Consider the following 19,300-nt stretch of genomic DNA (forward strand, 5'->3'; position numbering starts at 1 on the left):
ATCTATTAATTCAGTGTGTGTGTGTCCTTCTTGCCTGGATATTATTATTGTTTCTGCTAACGTCCAAGTTGTGCAAAACAAAAAGATATGGAAAAGATGTGGACAAGATTTCACTTAATGTGTTGCACCAAGGAACATCAGTTAGGCACGCACATCTAGCTACAAAATTGTCATCACCTTAAGTCCCAATTAAAAATCAACTGTATGAGGCTTCTGTTGTGAAGGCAGGCTACAATCTGTCTGATACAAACATCAGAGAAAAAAGAAACACAAGAAAATGCTTGGTTAAAGACTAAGGAAATTGCAAGAAGAACAAAGAAGTAATTCGAAAGTCAGGGAGAAATCTACGCAGCATTGAAGTAGCCTCTGTTATATTGATTTCTGTACATACAATGCTGGTGCATTACAGTTAGGCTACTGAAAGGTCAGCAATTCGTACATAAACTTTTAATAGCTGAAAGATATGTAAATTGATTGAAATTTCCAAACATTTAGAAATCCTCTTCTAAAACCTCTTTTTATCTGATGAATGAGAAACAGGGGAGAAAAAGTATATAGTACAGCAATTTACAAGGATACAAGAAGAGCACTTGATTTACATGTCTCTTCTGCAGAGGCATCAAACAATGCTTCGCCACTGAAAGCAATGGAAAAAAAAAAGTGAAAAAGATTGAGGGCAAAAGCAGTCAAAGTCTTCACTTTTCTTAAGAATTTTTGTGTGTTAAATCACGTGCACAACTGCTGTAACAAACAAACAAAAATCAATACTCTTCATGCTGAGATGCTAATCCTTAATCCTGTCAAACCAGCTGTCAGTGAATTGGACAACTAGCCTCTGCAACATTCTGGTAGGAAAATTATTTTCTGATAAACTGCAATTTACCCAATTACTGCCATATTTGGGAAGTCACAATGTACCATTTCAATAAAGAAGTCAATTCCCCAAAGGCTGCAGTCCAGTTGTAATGATAAAACAAATAAATAAGGAAAAGAATGATTCAAAAACATTTGAAGCATTTCTCAAGCGTAGAAGAACTTTAATGAATTATAGTTTAATGAGAACGTATATTATGGCCTATTTATGTTACTTAATGATAGCAATAACAAAAATGTTCTCTGAGATGAGTGTGAATACATATTTCATTGCTCCAACACTTTTTCAAAAGAGACACTTATTTCTTCCAAGTCAGCAAAGACTCAGAAGTCCATAATAGATCTTCCTAAGAATTTAATAATATCACAGTGCATTTACAGTGTGTAGGAATAATCACTGCCACCATATACTGGTAACCTCAATGTCAGCTCAGAGCAGAGAGGGGAATAAGTCTGTGGCACTCTTCACTTTCTATGAAAGGAGAGACACCACTCCTTTAATTGCCGAAGGTCCATATTAAAATAAATCACACAATGATCTACTTAACTGCTAAACGTCTTCCCCACTTCTTCAAATGACTTTAATAGAAAACAGGAAATGTGGCAATATTGTTTTTTTCCTTTTTTAATAGTGCTTTTTCTTATTCAAGTCACTATTAGTGGAAGTTGACAAGAATAGAAGACTTCAGTAAACAGACAAGATTTTTATGCTTCTAATCAGTACATGGCAATATTTCTGTTTTACTGTAGGTGGCTTAGTCTCTGTTAAGACATTCCATCTTCCAGACAGTCTTCAGAGTTTATCTTCACTTAATATCCAAATCTGCACAAACTCAGAAGTTTTCACTTTCAAACCCTCCCAATCTGAACTCACTAATGACCTTGTAGTATTGAGCTATCTCCCCTCCAACAGCACAGTCCTAACAAAACAAACTACAAACTCTTTGGATTTGGCATAACCTGATCCAGACATGAATACAGACAGTAAACTCCTGGATAACCAAATTTGTTTTTGCAGCCAAGTTATCAATCACAAACTATACGTGTGAAGCTGGGGGTGGCTGTGCAGCAAAACTCAGCTGTGCTTTCTTATGCTATCAGTCTTAATGGTACTCCAAGTATTCGCATGCAGCAAGCTTGAGGCAGACATGCTGGCTCAAATCCCTTTTCAAGTACAATGCTGAAAGCCAAACAGTCTGTTTCCACTTGCTTCTCTCTAATTCTATACAAGTTTATATTATTAGCTCAAGGAAACACTTGAGAAAGAACAATTATATTAGCTACACTATAATTAATAGCCACGTGTGTCAAGAGCAACCACCAAGTCCACTTAAGTTGCACGTGTGTAAACTTCGTGTTAGGCAAAAGGTAAGTGCTCTTGTTTAGCTTTTGAAATTTCATGGAGACATCAATTTGTGAAGCATACACAAAATAGAATCATAGAATCACTTGAGTTGGAAAGGACCCTCAAAGGTCATCTAGTCTAGCTTCCCTGCAATGAACAGGAACACCTACAGCTAGCTCAGGTTGCTCAGAGCCCCATCCATCCTTACCTTGAATATCTCCAGGAATGGAGCATCCACCACCTCCCTGGGCAATCCGTTCCAGTATCACCCTTACTGTAAAGACCTTTTTCCTTATATCAAACCTAAGTTTCTCCTCTTTTAGTTTGAAATCATTTCCTCTTATCCTATTGCAACAGACCCTGCTAAAGAGTCTTCCCTCTTCCTTCTTACAGCCCCCCTTTAGGTACTGAAAGGCCACTATCAGGTCACCTCGGAGCCCTCTCTTCTCCAGGCTAAAAAGCCCCAGTTCTCTCAGCCTGTCCTTGTAGTAGACAGGCTGTAGAGGTGTTCCATCCCTTGGATCATTTTTATGGCTCTCCTCTGGCAGTGCTCCAAAAGGTCCATGTCTCCCTTGTACTGAGCTCTCCACATCTGGACACAATACTCCAGTTGAGGTATCACAGATCCTGTGGCCTGCAACATCGTGTATTACAGTTCTCTTTGTCAACATAAAAACCTGCTGTCTTTCTTTGAGCATGGCTATTTCTATTTTTTTTAGTAAGCTTTGTCAGCCTGTTACTCTCTCTAGAACAAAAAACCAAACAAACAACAAACACATAGACCTGGACATATATACAGCCAATTTGTAAGGCATTTACTTTACTCTGGTAAATGTTGTTCTATTAAGCAACAGGAAAACTGAACTACTGCCAGTAAATTAAGAAGAAAGCTACATCCCTCCCCTGTGCTATATATTATTATTCATTGTAAGAGGATCAGCTGATAAAGAGAGACTGTAGTACTCGTGATCCTCATCTCACTGCTTTTAAATTTACGAGTAAAGAAAAAACTCTCAATTAGAAATGACATTGTAATTACTTAACCTCTTGAGATTAGAAATTGAGAATATAAAAGCATGATCATTAAAGTCATTCTGGTAGAAAATCCATTCTTCTGCATGAACTTTGCGTTAGGGCTGAGAGATTAGAGAATTTTTTTTTCTCTCATTGTGAAACAATACCTTTCCCAGCATTGCTAAGGACGTGAAAGATACCAGTCTCATTTGCAAGTTGCAGTACTGTGCAGGACTTACAGCACACTTATCACACACTTATATCACCCTTGTCCTCCATCAAAAAGAAGAGGAAACAATCTGAAACTGCATGAAAAACAGCGTAAATAAGTGCTTGAGAAACATGCTCCTTCAGCTTAACTTTTCATATCCTTATAGTTATCTTCTTAGAGACAAAGTCAGGCAAGAGATGTTATGCAAAAGCTACATAAATCCAGAGCCTTAAGCCTGGGCTTGGCAGCTGGTCATGAAGTTACTGAATATTGCTTGAGCTGATCTGTATCATTGTATGGCCACTGACTCATCCAGCCTTTCACCAAATCAGTTCAGCCTGATTAGGCAGAGGAAGGGCATCCAAAAAACAGTGCAAAAGTCCCCCAGGAGTTAAACCACTTGCAGGGATGGCCTCAGGTGCCCCAGAGCCTGAGAGATTTTTTCCTTTTCTTCTTGCATAAGAACTAATGGAGAGCATAATTCTCAAACCAAAGAGGGTTTTCAGAATTGAAAATATTCCCTCCCAATGACTGTAAAAGCTCAAAAATCTATCATGTATGTAAGATAGATGGCCACACATGAGGCATATGCTGCAGCCCACATGCTTTACCGTCTGAATGTGAACATGGCTTTTTAAAGACTTTCTTTTTCATATTATCAAGCCTTAGATGCATATTTTGCTGATGAAGGACTGCATTATACACAGCTCCTGCAGCAGTACCACACTTAGGGCAGTTTATGCCTTTCACTACTGCCATGACATATTTCCTACGCTTTAAAAAACTATGTTTTATTCTGAAATTAAGACAGCTGACATGTGACAACTGGTATTTGGTTGAATACTGTCATATTTTATAAACCCAAAATTCCAGTCTCATGACATAATAGAGAAATACCTGTGGCCTTTAAAGATTTATTTCAATTGTATTAGCTTGTACTAGATGAGAAGCAAGGCTCTGAAGTCCTTGAAAGAAAGTGCAGTGCAAGGAAAGAGACATGTTCATGATAAAGACAAACCCATTGCATGCATTTCCAGGCAAAGATCCATCCATGCGTCTGTGCCACACAGGGAAGAACAATTTGGAAAGTCTTCTCAAGGGCCCAGTCAGTGGAAAGAAGAATCAGGAAGGACTGGAGAGAAGACCAGAGTGGCTGTGGATGCCCCATCCCTGGAGGTGTTCAAGGCCAGGTTGGATGGGGCCCTGGGCAGCCTGGGCTGGTATTAAATGGGGAGGTTGGTGGCCCTGCATGTGGCAGGGGGTTGGAGATCCATGATCCTTGAGGTCCCTTCCAACCCTGGCCATCCTGTGATTCTGTGAAGCCTACAGGAAGATAAAAGAATGGTCACATGTGTGCCTGTGAGGATGAAGAAAATTCTGCAAGTTGCTGGATTATTTGAACATTCACTAATACATTCAGCAACCCAGACTGCACTTTTTATTCACCAAAATCCTTATGCTCAGCAGGAGTTTTTCATCCCATACCAGCTTCAGATTTATTTTTGTTCTGAACTTCGAGGAGACCGTGACTAACAAATCATACTGTTAGAACAGCAAGCCTTCTAAAGCAATCCTTTTAAACACTTCTCCAGAAGGAGAACTGGAAGACAGCAACTAAATCTGCTGGGAAAGAAGAAAGCAACTACAACAGGAATTATGAGTATGGGCACAAAGCACCAGCGTTAGGCATTTGATAATCTCTTGGTTTTGTTCTGAAAATAGATGAGAGGGAGTGCTTCTGTGCATGACTAGTTCCAGAGCAAATAAATTCATTTTTTAAAATACAGCTTATGCACAGATGGCTGCAGAATGATTGCTACCTATTAGCGCTTTTCATTCTGTATGAAAATTCTGACCTGCCAGTAACTCCCTCTTCTCCCACTCCAAAGACTCGACAGACAGACCTTGGAGAGATTTTATAGCATCATTAGTTCAATAATTATGGCATAGTTGTGTTGTATTTCACCTTGTTTTAGTTCTCCAAATACAGAATAACTCTCTTTTCAGTTTCTTTCATCCAACAAAGTTACAGTCTTCTTCTGATAACAAACTAGGGAGTCAGATGCCATCTGGCCATACCAATCTGCTTGCTGCCTGCACATATCATCCAGACAAAACGAAATATGACAGCAGACAGCCAATCTAGCTGAAATTTAAATGGTAGATATTTCGAGCTGCCATACGTTAACAGCAGCCTATACTTTTGGTACATGTACCATTTATTCAGATTGACAAGGTATGCTCAGGCTGCAGTAAAGACACACCAGCTACACTCCAAAAAGGATTCCACTTCTGAGAACAAATATACAGCAATTCTGACAAAATACAGGTCTGACACGCAAATTACAGTCCCTTCAACTCAGACTGGGTTTACAATCAGGGAACAATTACTGACACAAGCAGGCTTGGAGTTACAGATTCGATTTCTTTTGTTCCCCTTTAAGAGCTGTGCCAAAAGTGATACTTTTCTTTTAACACAATAATGCCATTTAATTTTAGAACACCTCACTTTCTAAGTGAAAATGTAGAATTAGTTGCAAAAACATATGTTCAGTGATGAGATCCTTTTTTAAATTCAGTTTGCACTCATCAGGACCTGTTCTGGGCACATAATCAAGGCATGTCAGTGACTTCTTTGCGTGTCTTCAAACTATAACTGTGCTAAGTTCTGTCTGCCCCATCTATCACGTTTTTTCCCTTTATAAGTTATTGACACAAGGACATTTATATATTTGTACATTCATAAAGCCACCTGGAAAGTGGCATCCATTCCTTCTTCTTTTCAAAGCTTTTGGAATTAATGTTGTTTATGGGAGGTTTGGAGAAACCCACAGATGACGAAAGGTCAAAGGAACTGGATTTTTGCAGCCTAGAGAAGAGATGGCTCAAGGGGATCCAAGAGTTTTTCCCAAAACATAATTGTAGCAGAGATGTAGGAACTCCCTCCACAAAGATACGAGGTGACAGAAAAACAGCAGTGGGTGCAAACGGCTTTAAAAGTCCATCTAGGTAAGGAAAGGAATGGTACAGGCAGAAAAAAAAAAAACCAACACAAAAAAAGGATTGGAACAATTTGTCCTATGGGATCTCTGACTGGAAATAACAAGACCGAACAGGGCCCTGAAAAGCACAACTTAAGGCACTGCACACAGCAGGACTTTGTGCCATGCAGTCCCCAGAGGTCCCTGCCCTCCTGGCCTTTTGCACGATTTAGCAGTGCTATGCAGACCTCTGGCTGGTCCATATTCAGCCCTGACAAAAGTGAGGGAAAAAGGGAAGCAAAGCTTTTGGTTTTTGAATGGATTACGAAACAGGATTCACAGCAAGGCATCAAATTAAGAAAAGACAAGGAAGAATGGGATAGCTAATGAAAAAGGAGAAACGACAAAAAGTCCTGGAACGGACTGCCCAGGGAGGTGGTGGAGTCACCGAGCCTGGGGGTGTTCAAGGAAAGGCTGGATGTTGTGTTGAGGGACGGGGTTTAGTGGGAGCTGTTGGGAATAGGTGAACGGTTGGACTGGGTGATCTTTTAGGTCTTTTCCAACCTTGGTGATTCTATGATTCTACGAAAAATTCTGAGGAAATTGCTCAAATTTTTAGCAGCTCATTTCAGTTCAATCTAAAGGCTTTTGAAGATTTGATCATTTCCTGTGTCACCAACTACTAAAACAAATTCCTATTTTTTTTTTCTATAATATCAGCTATGTGTTTATTCTTAATATTCCTCTGTGTTTTATGGAATGACCAGCTCTTTGAAGTGTCTGTCTCCTTCTGAAGGGTATCAGAAGACAAGATGCTACAGTAATGATTTAAACAGGTTAAAGAGATTGTTCCACATTACTAAATCACTGCTTATACAGTTCTTCTGACTGCTAGCTTAGAAGAACGGCCAAAAAATGTATAAACGCCTGTCCTGTGAAATAATTTATTGCTATTACTCAGGCTCAGTATTATACTAATAAAATTGTATTCCAGAGGGTTGGAATTATAAAGAAAAACACAGCAGAATATACCCAAAGTGATGTTATAGCTGTGGGTCTATAAGATTCACACTTCATACAACTACCAGAAGATGGAAAGAGAGGAAAGAAGTGGAGGAGTAAAATAAAATGTGGCATGCAAAAATAACTCTTCTCGAAGTTGCTGCCTCTGTGGCTTATGACAAAGCGTAAAGAGAAGAAACACAGTGACAGCTACTCATCCACCAGCTCAGCCCAGCTGACTGTCTCTACTGAGTGGTTCCTATTCAATGTCCTCACTTTTACAGATCCTGTTTGGTCATTCCTTACCCTGAGCTTAGGCACTGCACAGTGGACACTATTTTACCCCAGGGCCGGGCACACATATAACAACTCAGGCATTGTAACACCTATGTCCTTTCTTCAGTCTACAGGTTCTTTCAACACTGGAGAAAAAATGTATGTGTATACATATCCACACAACTGCCAACATAATTTTAAAGTTCAGCTTTCAAACTCCGCTTGTGAAGACCAGAAGGACAATAGATTCATATGCAGGTTTTTGGGTTGTTTTTTTTTCCATCAAAGAAAGCAATTCTAGTCTATCACTTAGTTATTCGGAAGAGCAGCTGAAGTTCCTTTTATCATTCAAAGTGCTCTTCCACACAGCCTTTCTTCGGAATTGTGTATCCAGAGTGTCTCCAGAGCACTGAGAGCACTCCTGTGGGATATCCGAAGGGTGACTGAGTGGGCAGTGGGGCACTGAGCAGCGGCAAGAGCCTCTGGATCCCCAGGAGCCCTTTCCTTTCCTAGTGCCCCAGGCTCACTTGGATGCTACTAATGCGATCTGTTCACATCCTTCAGCGTTAAAACATTATCACTGCTCCCTCTAGTGTCTGTCCTGATTGCAGCAAATGCTCCCCACTGACTTCCAAGGCCATCGGTTCAGTATGAAGAAACGCACGGTGAGAAAATATTCCAAAGGTGGGACGTTTGTGGAAACAAGTCATCTGCTCTGCTCTGCAACTCGTGTTCTGAATGAACAACAGGCACTATTATTTGTCCAGATTTACTGCCCATAGATGAAATCCTGACCGGTTTAAGTGACCAGAGCCAATGACAAAACTCCCACTGAAATCTTCGCCTCCTCATTAAGAGCAAATGATGACACAAAGTGGCACAAAACCAACACCGCTAGCTGGAAGCACAGTATTGATTTGCATGATCATTTTAGACACCTTCTAACTGCAGCAGCATTTTAAATTATTCTTCCCCCCTCCAATGGGAGAAGAATTAGAAAAGCATGCCATAAGCAGAGCCCTTCTGCATGCAAATCACTGCCAGATGAAGCGATGGAGGCAGTTATTGATGGACATGTTGCGTTGTTCCCATGTTGTGTAGAACTACGGCTCAGACCAAAGTTCTGATGAAAACATCTTTCAAGCTGATTGACTGAATAGTCTGTAATGACATCTGAAAAAGATGCTCGGTTTAATAGAGTTTAAGACATGCTTTTAGAACAGGAAAAATGACAGGCTATTTTTAAACAGAGCCATATGAAGAACATACCCATGTTCATTGACATTTCAGTGTTAGCACGGCAATATCTCATCACAGAAAATGCCCCTAAAACTAAATGCATTGAAGGTGACGTGGTTACATAAGCTTAGTATCTTCTGATCCCTTAAAATTGAAGAGACAAAAAAAATCTCTCTGAAATTACCGCTCAGGAAACAGTCTCCATTTCCCTGCACTGCTGCTGTTCTGTTTTTTTGCTTATCTCACACCCCCTTGCCTATCTTAAAGGACTTTGCACTTAATAGTGTCATTTGCACAGCCAAAGGCCCATTGCAGATAAGACCCTAAGAGGACATCGGCACTTGAAGATCTCTCATACTTCCCATCTCTTAAAAATGAGATGACAAAATTCCAGATACAGATACTATCTTCATTCCCATGTCAGTGGCTGTCTCAGCCACAATTTCAAACACAGACATAATCTCTTTCTTTTCCAGTCACCCCTAAGGAAAAGACTGCACAATTTATCTGACCATGAAAAATGAGAGGATACAAATATTAATATCTAAAGCCACAAAATTTCACATTAGAGAGCTGATGAGCCTACACAGCAGTGATGGTTGCAAGAGGAAGGGAAGATTTACCATAAACCATTGAAAAAAGTTGCTGTGCTTGTTTATATGAGAACTGTAGGAAAGATGGCAAAACAGAGATTAAAATAAACCATTAAGAGATCATCTGAGTTAGCAAGCAAACAGAAAACAAACACAGAAATGAAAGATGTTCCAAAAATCAAACACAGAGTCTTTCAGTCTTTAATCATGCTAATTATCTGGCCATTTGTCCTTCAATACTCATTAGCCAATTACCATAATACCGAGCTCTGATTTTTGATTACTTTTCAAGAGCTACAATTCGAAGCCGAAAGACATGAAAACCATTACCCTTTTGTTCCAGTGTTTTTCAAATTGTCTTATGCTGGTACGTACAGATGTTGAGCTAGGAAGGAAAAAAATCACTGTTTTTGGAAACAGGACCTTTCAGTTTTAGAACTGTGGCATGGTTTTCCCTCAGCAGGGCTCTGCAAGCTCCCCAAAATACGCAGCCCTGGACAGCAGGAGCAGCCCTGCAAGGAACCAAGGCAGGAGGCAGCAGGGGCCAATGTCCAAGGCTGCTGCTGCAGCTGCTCTGCTCCTGCACAGGAGAGGAAGTGATCCTCTGGATGGCCCTAAAAAGGAGAATAATTAACAAAACTTCTTTTAAAATATATATGTATTTATTGAAACATAAAAAGAGCATCAAAAACATAAAACTAGTAGGATATTTGACTTTGTTTTTGTGAAACTAATGCCTCACCCTGGTTTGATGGCAGTGGCTGCCATTCTCAGCGAGCTCTCAGGATGTTCATCATGAGATTTCTGATGAAATGTTACTCTCCTGTATTTCATCCTTGAAAACAGTCATTCACAAATGTATGAACTGCCAAATAGCAATGGCATGAATAAGGTGTGACTGAATGGAAGGATATTTCTCTTTGGTCAGAGAGGGGGGTACAAAGGTCAGCTGAAGCGACATAATCAGATTGTTGAGTTGAATGCCTGATTGCAACTCCACGCGCTGCAGTTGAAAATTTGCAGATAATGTATTTATGTCACCTCAGAATGGAGTCATAACTACAGCAACAAATTTTTTTTTCAATCTTGAAACCTGCTCTCAAATTGCTGTATCAGGGACAGCCGCGGTGTGTGTGGCGCAGTGCTTCTTCCTCTGGCTAGAAATGAGGGGTTCGTTCCTGTTGGGTAGAAACAAGGAGGGGATGCAGGAACCTATGTGCAAACTCTACATTTCCAAAAAAAAAAAAAAAAAAAAGAGAGACAACTACAGTTTTTATAAAAGAAAAAAAATATGTTTATTTTGTGTTTTTATTATTTGAATTGTTATTTTAAATTGTTGGCTGTCTAACCTTGAAAAAAAAAGTCCACGTGGAGCATCTGGATTGGATCTTCCTGCTGAAGTTCAGCGCTTCTTCCTGTCTGAACTAAAGTCTGCTTCTCCACAGGTACAGCTGTCACTTCTAATCCCTTCTTTCCCTTAAGAAAGGATGAGGAAGGAGGAAAGGAAGGATGGGCTCGTAACAGCCTTGGCTGTCAAAAGAAGAATTACCAGGAAATGAAGGCTCCATGTGAGCCCACGGGATGACCTTGAGCTGGGGCTTTCCCGGGTTATAATAAACCTATGGGATGGGAGGATCAGCACCTGCACCGAGGCAGCTGTTTGGAGGGAGGCATATTGATCCCAGCGCCCCTATGATAATCTCTGGGGCGCAAATCTCTTCATAGTTGGCCTGACAGTGATGGCTTGGTGACCGGTCTGCTCCAATGGAGGTGGATCCACTTCCATCAGGTCATTCTCCAGAGGTTGACCCACCTCCATGTGGCTCTTCATCACTACCAGGTGAATCCACCTCCATGGGCTCGATGTCATCACCCATTTCCATCATCTGTCTCTCCTTGAAAGGTGGGTTCCTCATCCTCATTCCAGGAAATAAACTTCTTAATATATCTCACAAGTATCACTGGCTGCTTCAGCTCAGCAACTGGTGTTCTGTATGCAGGGTCCCCGTATTTATAGGGCTTGAAACAGAAGGTGGCCATGGCAATAGGATTCTGAGTGTCCTGTGGTGAACAAAACACGGCTGTTGGGAGTTGGTACCCATGGCCCATTCTGTGAGATGGTTGCAGGAAGGTACCAAGAGGATTGGAGAAGGGGGCTCTCAATGACCCTGCAGCCGCATAGGGTGAAGCCATCCTGGTGCCAGACAGCAGCAGAGAAGAGGCAAAGCATACTGACATCACGCAAGCAGCCAAGGAATATGCAATCATTAAAAAATGGTTGACTTTTAAGGGTTCCATCAGCTGCCCTTTCCCTCCCTCACCTCTGTATCTGGGTATGAGAAGGTGGCATCTCTTCTGCCCTGATTCCAAAGGAGAATGATGGGGAAGAGGGGGCCTGGCATCCTATGGGCTGTACTTAGATTGCAAGGGGTTCCTTGGAGGGCCTGTGAGGTCCTTGGGCCCTGGTGCTGGGGTTCTCCACCCTGAGAAGGCCAATTAGGGATTGCTGTCCTCAGCCTGTTCTCTCCTTGTCCCATTGACGCTTGCTGAACTTCCATGGGGACCAGTGAATGGAAACTGCAACAGAGACAAAGCACACAATAATGCTGTTTGATAAAGCAAATTCTCAGCTACAAAAAAACTACTTTTCAACACTGCCACCACCAATAGCTACGCATTTTCACCAGTGACAGCCAAGAGCCTGCATGCCATGCTTGTAAAAATCTGCACCAGTGGAAGTGACTCAATGTCAGTGTCATCACTGCTGACACGCACCACCCACCACCTCACCGTGCTCAAATCCACTGTTTGGTCTCTGAGAATGTTCAACAACCGTCAAGGAATGTCAGCGGGTGCCATTTTTTGTGCGCAGAGAAATTCAACGACACACCTTGGTTTCATACGCACTTCCATGTCAGAGGCCATTTGGTCAGACCAGGATATTTGGTGGGAAGGTTCAACCTGTCATCCTGGGCAGTGCTGATTGCACACCGCTGTGTGGTTGTTGTTGGGCCAGGCCAGGCTGCTCTGTGGAGCAGAGCTGCCACCATGTTGGCACATGGCAGGGAGAGGCTGCAGGGAGGGCTGGGCCGGGTCACAGCAGGGACATGGCTGAAATAGACCGTTTGGAATCTTTTTTCTTATTATTAAACAGCAGTTATACAAGCTATGAAAAGTGCATTTACTATTCAGCCTGCACGGTAGAGATGCTAAGTTTGTGAAATGTTGTAAAACACGTGTCAGCATGTTAACAAGTCTGAATGTCAAGAACCGAGTAAAAATAGTGCAGTTCCGTGAGAAAGTGGTTATGATTATAGCATCTCTTATTAATTACAAGCCATGGGGCTCTTTTATGAAGCTAAATGTGTCAAATAGTACAATAGTACTTAGGCCTGGAGTCACAGAAAACAAAACAAAGGGACCAAACTAGCTGAGCAACAAGAAAGACGTAAAGAAAAGTAATGCAGCCTTAAATACAGTTTTTTGTCTTTCCAAAAAGCCATCCTTCAGATATTTTAAAGATATCTATACAGTTAACACAGATTCAAGACTGAAAAAAATAAATAATAGTAAATAATAAGTAGTAATATAATAGTATATAATAAAATAATAGTATAATAATAGAATAATAGTAAATAATAGTAAATAAGTAATAAAAACAAAAACTAAACTAAAGAAACAAAGTGGGGTACAGTCTCTACCAGATCTTCAAATGATTACTTTTTACTTCTTCCTCGTGACCAAGGAATTCACAGCAAGGTACAACCCAACTGTATGCTGACATCTGAAAAAAGATTACCTGGAAGGGTTTCACAGCAAGCAGGAGGCTGGACAAGTAGACTTCTGAACATTAACAGTACAGAAACAGACTGCGGTCTTCCAGGTCCCCTATGCTCCTAAGAAACAAATCACAGTCACCCAGGATTAACTCAGACCGAAAATGTGAAGATGTCATCAGTTTTCTATTCAGACTTTAACAAAGCAAATCTCCCTGTAAAATCAGTAGCAAATAGTCCTAAATCAACGGGCTGAGTAGTGACCTCAGGATTGAAAACCTGATTCAGAAAATGAAATAATATCACGATTTGCCACTTAGAATAGGCCAAAAATATGTATGTATACATACTCAGATAATATGCATATATACAGACACCCACACGTGCTTTTAGTACTGGATAGAGACACTCCAGTGTAGCCAACATATATGCATATACTGTAAAGAAATTTTCCAGTTTTATAACAGGCAAAATTAAACCCTTTATACCACTACTGCTAAATGTTCTGTGCATTTTGCTATCAAAGCCAGAGTACTGTGCTCTCAGTATGTTGGTTATCCAAAAAAAAAAAAAAAAAAGATTAATGTTTAGGGATTTTTTCAAACAAAAGGCAATTCCCTCTAGAAAAACAGAACATTTAATTCTGAAGAGATTTGCTTTTGGAAGGAGTATGGCTGTTACAATGCTTTGCATATATTAATGCAAATCACAGATGCTAGAGTGAATTAAAAAATGCATTCCCAGAGAAATTAATCCAAAACGAAAACTTATTCTATGCTAAGTTAAATAGGTGACATTGGACCCTCCTTTCATCACAAGCATAATAAAACACTATTTTGGATTGGGAATTTCACGTGTTCTCATAACAGTGATGACTGTTTCGATATTTATTTGCTTTGGTATTTCTAAAGAACACTTCCCACGTTCTCCTTTATTCTTGGTATGTACACATTCCAACAGCCTTGTATCAAACAAGAACCATTTAAAAGGAAGATTTTGTTTGCAGAGATAAGCAGGTCAGCAACAACTTGAAAGACAGAGCTACTGCAGGCAAGCTTGGCAACCTACCACCACCAAATTTCTTACTGAGTGTAGTTGCCACCTGTGGCTATAATTTCCATGACATCTCATTTCTTTACTGGTGGGAGGATCATCACGTTGTCCACGAGGTTTTGCCACAAGAATCATTAAAACTGCAGAGAAAAAGGCAAAAACCCACCAACAACCTCCCCTGTCCACAGCAAAGCATTTATTGGAACACGAATTAGAGAAGCAGTCCCTGGCAAAGCCCACTAATCTTTACGCACATGCACTGCCCCAGGTCTCTCAGCCTGTTCTCACAGGAGACATGATCCATTCCATGGATCATTTTTGTGGTCCTTCTCTGGATGCACTCCAACAGCTTCACGTCTCTCCAGTACTGAGGACTCCACATCTGGATGCAGCACTCCAGGTGAGACCTCACCAGCGCACAGTAGAGCAGCAGGATCACCTCCCTCACACTGCTGGCCATGCATCTTTTGATGCAGCCCAGGACCTGGCTAGCTTTCTGGGCTGAGAGGGCACATTGCTGGCTCATGTCCAGCCTGCCATCCACCAATACCCCCAGGTCTCTTTAGGCAGGGCTGCTCTCAACCCTTTCATCCCCCAGTTTTTATTGGTAATTGAGCTTCCCTCAGCCTAAGTGCAAGACCTTGCACTTGGATTTGTTGAACCTCCTGAGGTTCATCTGGGTCCATTGCTCAAGCCTGTCTAGGTCCCTCTGAAGGCATCCTGTCCCTCTGGTGTGTCCACTGCACTCTACAGCTTGGTGTCACCAACAAACTCGCTGAGGCTGCACTCAACCCCACTGCTGATGTCACTGCTGACGATATTAAAGAGCATCGGCCCCAGCACTGACCCTGGAGGACATCACTCATCATTAGTCTCCATCCAGACACTGAGCCATTGCCCACCATCTCTTTGGACCCGGACCTGCAGCCAGTTCTTCATCCATCAAACAGTCCACCCACCAAACTCCTATCTTTCCCATTTGTAGAGAAGGATGTTGCGGGGTACCATGTAGGTCTGTTCAGGTCTGAGGTTCAGACAGGTGACACGAGTGGCTCTTCCCTTGTCCACCGCTGCAGTGACACCGTCAGAGAAGGCCACTAGGTTGGTCACACAAGATTAGCCCTAAACAAGGGGCACACGGAGATAAGCTCCAATGGAGGCTGCAGAAAGGCAGATCGCAGTAACTGAGTCAGAAAACGATGAGTTCTGAGGATGAGGGGGGGAGGGGGGAGAGGACGACGGGACAGGACAGACGACGATTAGAATAAAGCACGAACAGGACGGGGACGATGTGTGAAGAGACAACGGCAGACGAAGCCGCGGTGCCGGGAGGGCTGCTGGGAGGACGGGAGACGGCCTCCGCGGCCAACGGCTGTGCCCGGCGGGCAGATGCCGGCAGGCCGCGGGGCGCCATGGCGGACGGTTACCGGCTGTGGGCTCCCTCGCCCTTGGACGAGTCGCTGGGCTGGCTGCGGGGAACGCGGCCGCAACCTCCGCCCGCCGCCTCGGCGCACCCCTTCCGCTGGGCCGGCCTGCAAGCGGCGGCGGGCGGGCAGCGGGGCGGCGGGGCCGCGTTGCCGCGGCCGCAAGCCGTGAGGTTGCAGAGCCTCGACGCCGTCTTCGAGCGGCTGGTGACGGCGCAGCCGCCGCGCCGGATCGGCGTCCTGCGCGTTTCGGAGCGCTCGGCTTTCTGCAGGGTGGTCGACCCGCGGAGGTGGCGGGCCCGCGGGCTGCGGGAGGCGGAAGCGAGGGTGGTCGCCGCCATGTGCCAGCAGATGATGCGCGCCATCCTGCTGCTGTACGCCGCCTACAAGAAGTGCGCCTTCGTCCTGCAGCACGCCCACTGAGCGCCGGCGGAACGCAGCTCGGCGGGGCTGCCTTCGAGCCGCGCCCGGAGCTCTCACACTTGGAAGCCCCGCTGAGGCTGAGCGCGCAGCCTTACCTGTGTGGCCCGACTCCAGAGCGGTACCGGAAGGCGGCTGGTGGAGGCAGGAGGGTGTGGAGGTGGCCGCCAGCTCCATCCGGTGGATGAAAGCCTGTGCGCCCCTTGCGCAGACGTGACTGCAACGCCTGCCTGCGTTTGCGACCTCCGCCTCGCTGGTGCTGCGGGGAAGCACGATTCTGGCTTGCCGTGCTGTGCGAAACGTTGAGTGCGTGTGGAGGGACTGGAGGGACCTCACCCAAAGGAGAGGCGCTGCTGCTGCTGGACGGCGCTCAGAGAAAAAGTGTTCACACTTAATGTATAGCCGCAGGTACAGACTGCGAAACTGCTTCCCCAAGCTAGTGAACTTCTAATTAAAATCCTTCATATATTCATTTCTAGGGGAAAGGAGACCTGCAGAAAACCCTCAGGGACCCCTAAAGATAAGCTTTAGTCTCCTTAGTTTGTACAGTTTACCACTTTGTCCATTATGAGAATTAACTGGCTTACAAAGGATTCAAATTGCTGTTCGGCATTCAGAACAAAATCTCTGCTCACTTACAACTAGTGAAGGCACTCGTGGAAATACAGTCTGCAAAGTTAACCCATCTACTTTTTTCTTTGTCAGTTTGTTTTACTTAGAACTTACTAAGAAGTAGAGCAATACTTAGAACAAAAGTTGTGCCAGAAAAGTTGTCAAGAATTTTTGCCTGTTTTAATTGAAACTTTCTGCACAATCAAATGCATAAATATGGTGCGTAGCTTGTTTACAGCTAATGAAAACAACTTGTAAAGAAAGTTTTTACCTTCAAAGTAACCTAAATAATATTTCTAATTGTTTTTAATGCTTTTTAAAAATATGTGTACATAGCTTTCTAGAAATGTACTGCTTGTATTTTAGCAGTCCAAATAAAAATTGTTTTGCTGTATTTCCTGCTAGTATAGGTCATTTATTACGAGTTCCATTAAGTAGAGTTACAAAGTATCACAAAAATTATAGCTTTCAGGTAGAACTTCAGTTAATCTTGCCCATATAATTACAGGGGAAAACCATTTATAATGCGTTCATAGTCAATATTTAACGTCACTCTGATAACATAATCATTATTCATTCTACTATGGAGATGAACGTTCAGGGTCATCCTAGCATTCAGTTTTTGCTTGTAATGACCTTCAGAAGTGCTTTCTCACTCCCATTTGTGTGAAGTATTTGTGCCCCCTCTTTCAGTAGGAGCTGGTTTGCTTTCTCTGCTCTCTGGAACAAGCTAACAAAGTTAGAATAGGCAAGTGTGACTGCTGGGAAGTACAGAACAAGAAAGAAAGAACTTAATGCAGAGTGTGTTCTTTACAACTGTTAATATTGTTAATGAAGTGTTCAGCATTAAGAGGAACCCAAGGTTTGTGCTTTGCTTGCCTATGGTATAGCAGCAGGGTATCAAAAACAAATGCTAGCTTTGGAGCTGGATCTGCAGTTCCTGATTTTGATTCAGAGCTGCCTATTAAAACTGTATGGATTCAGCCCTGCAGCACTGTAAGCTGGATTTTTCCTGTAAGTCATCATCAGAGCAGTATTCAGACCTGGCTCTGTGTTTTGGGCTCCTTTGAAGGCAAATTCATATCTGCTATCCTTCTGAATGGGATGCTGCTCCTTTAACTAGGAAATGACAAGAGTAATTGGAAGTATGAAAGTAATACCTATGCAAATGGGTTATTTGACTAATAACTGATTTTTCTAAAAATCTTTTTTTAAAGTGAAGACTTTAATAAGCACCCTATTAGCTGCCATGCAGATAGGTAATCACAAAGGACTGTACAAAGAAAAGTGAGCATTAGGGTCTGTTGATGGAACCCCTGTGCTTGGAAGGGTTGCAGGATCTAAGCATGGGCCATTAGAACTCTGCTGTTCTAATGATTCCCGAGAAAGTGATTGCTCTGATAAGTCTGGTGTATTTCTGAGATATGTCTTTAATGAATTGCTGGTCTGCGATGATGGGAATTAAAGGGCTGTGTCTGCTGATACAAGCTGGTGCAGATCCCACTGTTTCACAAGCTACACTGGGAATGGATAGATTTTGAACTTTGTGGTACTGGGCCTCTGTTCCACACTCCTGACTTGTAAGTGCTAATCCTGAGGCAGGTAGGCACAACTAAGCAAGTTGGTCATGTTTGGCTGCAGAAAGAGCTACTGCTTTTGATACAGCAATCCTGTTCAGATACAAAGATGGAGAAATACAGCCTTTTTAAACACAGTTCTGTGTAGATAAAGCTTTCCTTCCAGGAGGCCACGAGTTTTTCTAACCCTTTTAACTTTCACATTCTCAAGGTTTCTCCTGCTGTTTGCTCGCTTTCCAGTTCCTTCCACACACACTACTACAATGAAACCAGAGCACCTAGCACATCATTGCCACTGGCTTTCAAGGCACTCACTGCTGAGATCAGGCCTTAATCATTACACTCTTGGTACCTTGCCTTGGTACTGTGCTGTCTGTTGGTCCAATGACATTAAACAAGATGTGTACTTGCCTTTCTGTTTTCTCTGAATAAGTGCATGGCATACCTTTAGATTCAGTGAGAGCTGAGCTTGGATGTAAATTGAATAGCAGCCACCCGTTGCTGTACAGGATGCCTCTGGAGCCAGGTCAGTGGTCCAGGCAGTCAGGGTAAGAATTTATTTCCAAGCCAGCAGACACTTGCTTAACTTCACTGACATAAATCATTTTTCTTCAGCTTAGTTGGTGTGGTTCTCAGGGGTAGAGACCCAAAGATAAGAAAGAGCAACTCATCGATCTTTAAACAATATACCATCTGCTCCTGGGGACACTCTTACTGGTGTCCCCAAGTTACCATTTTCACTTTTGAGGAAACAAAGTAAAGCTGTGAAATCCAGATATATTTATACAAGCATAGGAGTTACTTCCTTCTAAGGAATAAAACTCCTATTACCTCCATTCTAAATTTCACCTGTAGCCAGGCAGTCTCAATTATTTTATTATTATTTTTTCCTCAGTGGCAGCTG

General features: G+C 42.7%; 1 protein-coding gene and 1 long non-coding RNA gene across 2 annotated transcripts; one reads left to right on the top strand and one right to left on the bottom strand.

Moving 5' to 3' along the window:
- Nucleotides 1-10,834: 10,834 nt before the first annotated feature.
- On the bottom strand, nt 10,835-16,395 carry LOC128085405 (uncharacterized). The gene is made up of 3 exons (XR_008208947.1): nt 16,306-16,395; nt 13,334-13,430; nt 10,835-12,111 (listed from the first exon to the last, which is right to left on the bottom strand). It is a non-coding gene; the product is annotated as an uncharacterized LOC128085405 (long non-coding RNA).
- On the top strand, nt 15,606-16,291 carry FANCD2OS (FANCD2 opposite strand). Its single transcript, XM_052692672.1, has one exon. The coding sequence runs from the start codon at nt 15,653-15,655 to the stop codon at nt 16,208-16,210; it is 558 nt and encodes a 185-aa protein (XP_052548632.1). The 5' UTR covers nt 15,606-15,652; the 3' UTR covers nt 16,211-16,291.
- Nucleotides 16,396-19,300: the final 2,905 nt, after the last annotated feature.

The sequence above is a fragment of the Tympanuchus pallidicinctus genome, unplaced genomic scaffold (genome assembly GCF_026119805.1).
Source record: "Tympanuchus pallidicinctus isolate F22 unplaced genomic scaffold, pur_lepc_1.0 scaffold3, whole genome shotgun sequence".
NCBI lineage: Eukaryota > Metazoa > Chordata > Aves > Galliformes > Phasianidae > Tympanuchus > Tympanuchus pallidicinctus.

Excerpts from the sequence above, each read along its gene's own strand:
- FANCD2OS (XM_052692672.1), top strand. The coding sequence starts at position 15,653 with ATGTGTGAAGAGACAACGGCAGACGAAGCCGCGGTGCCGGGAGGGCTG.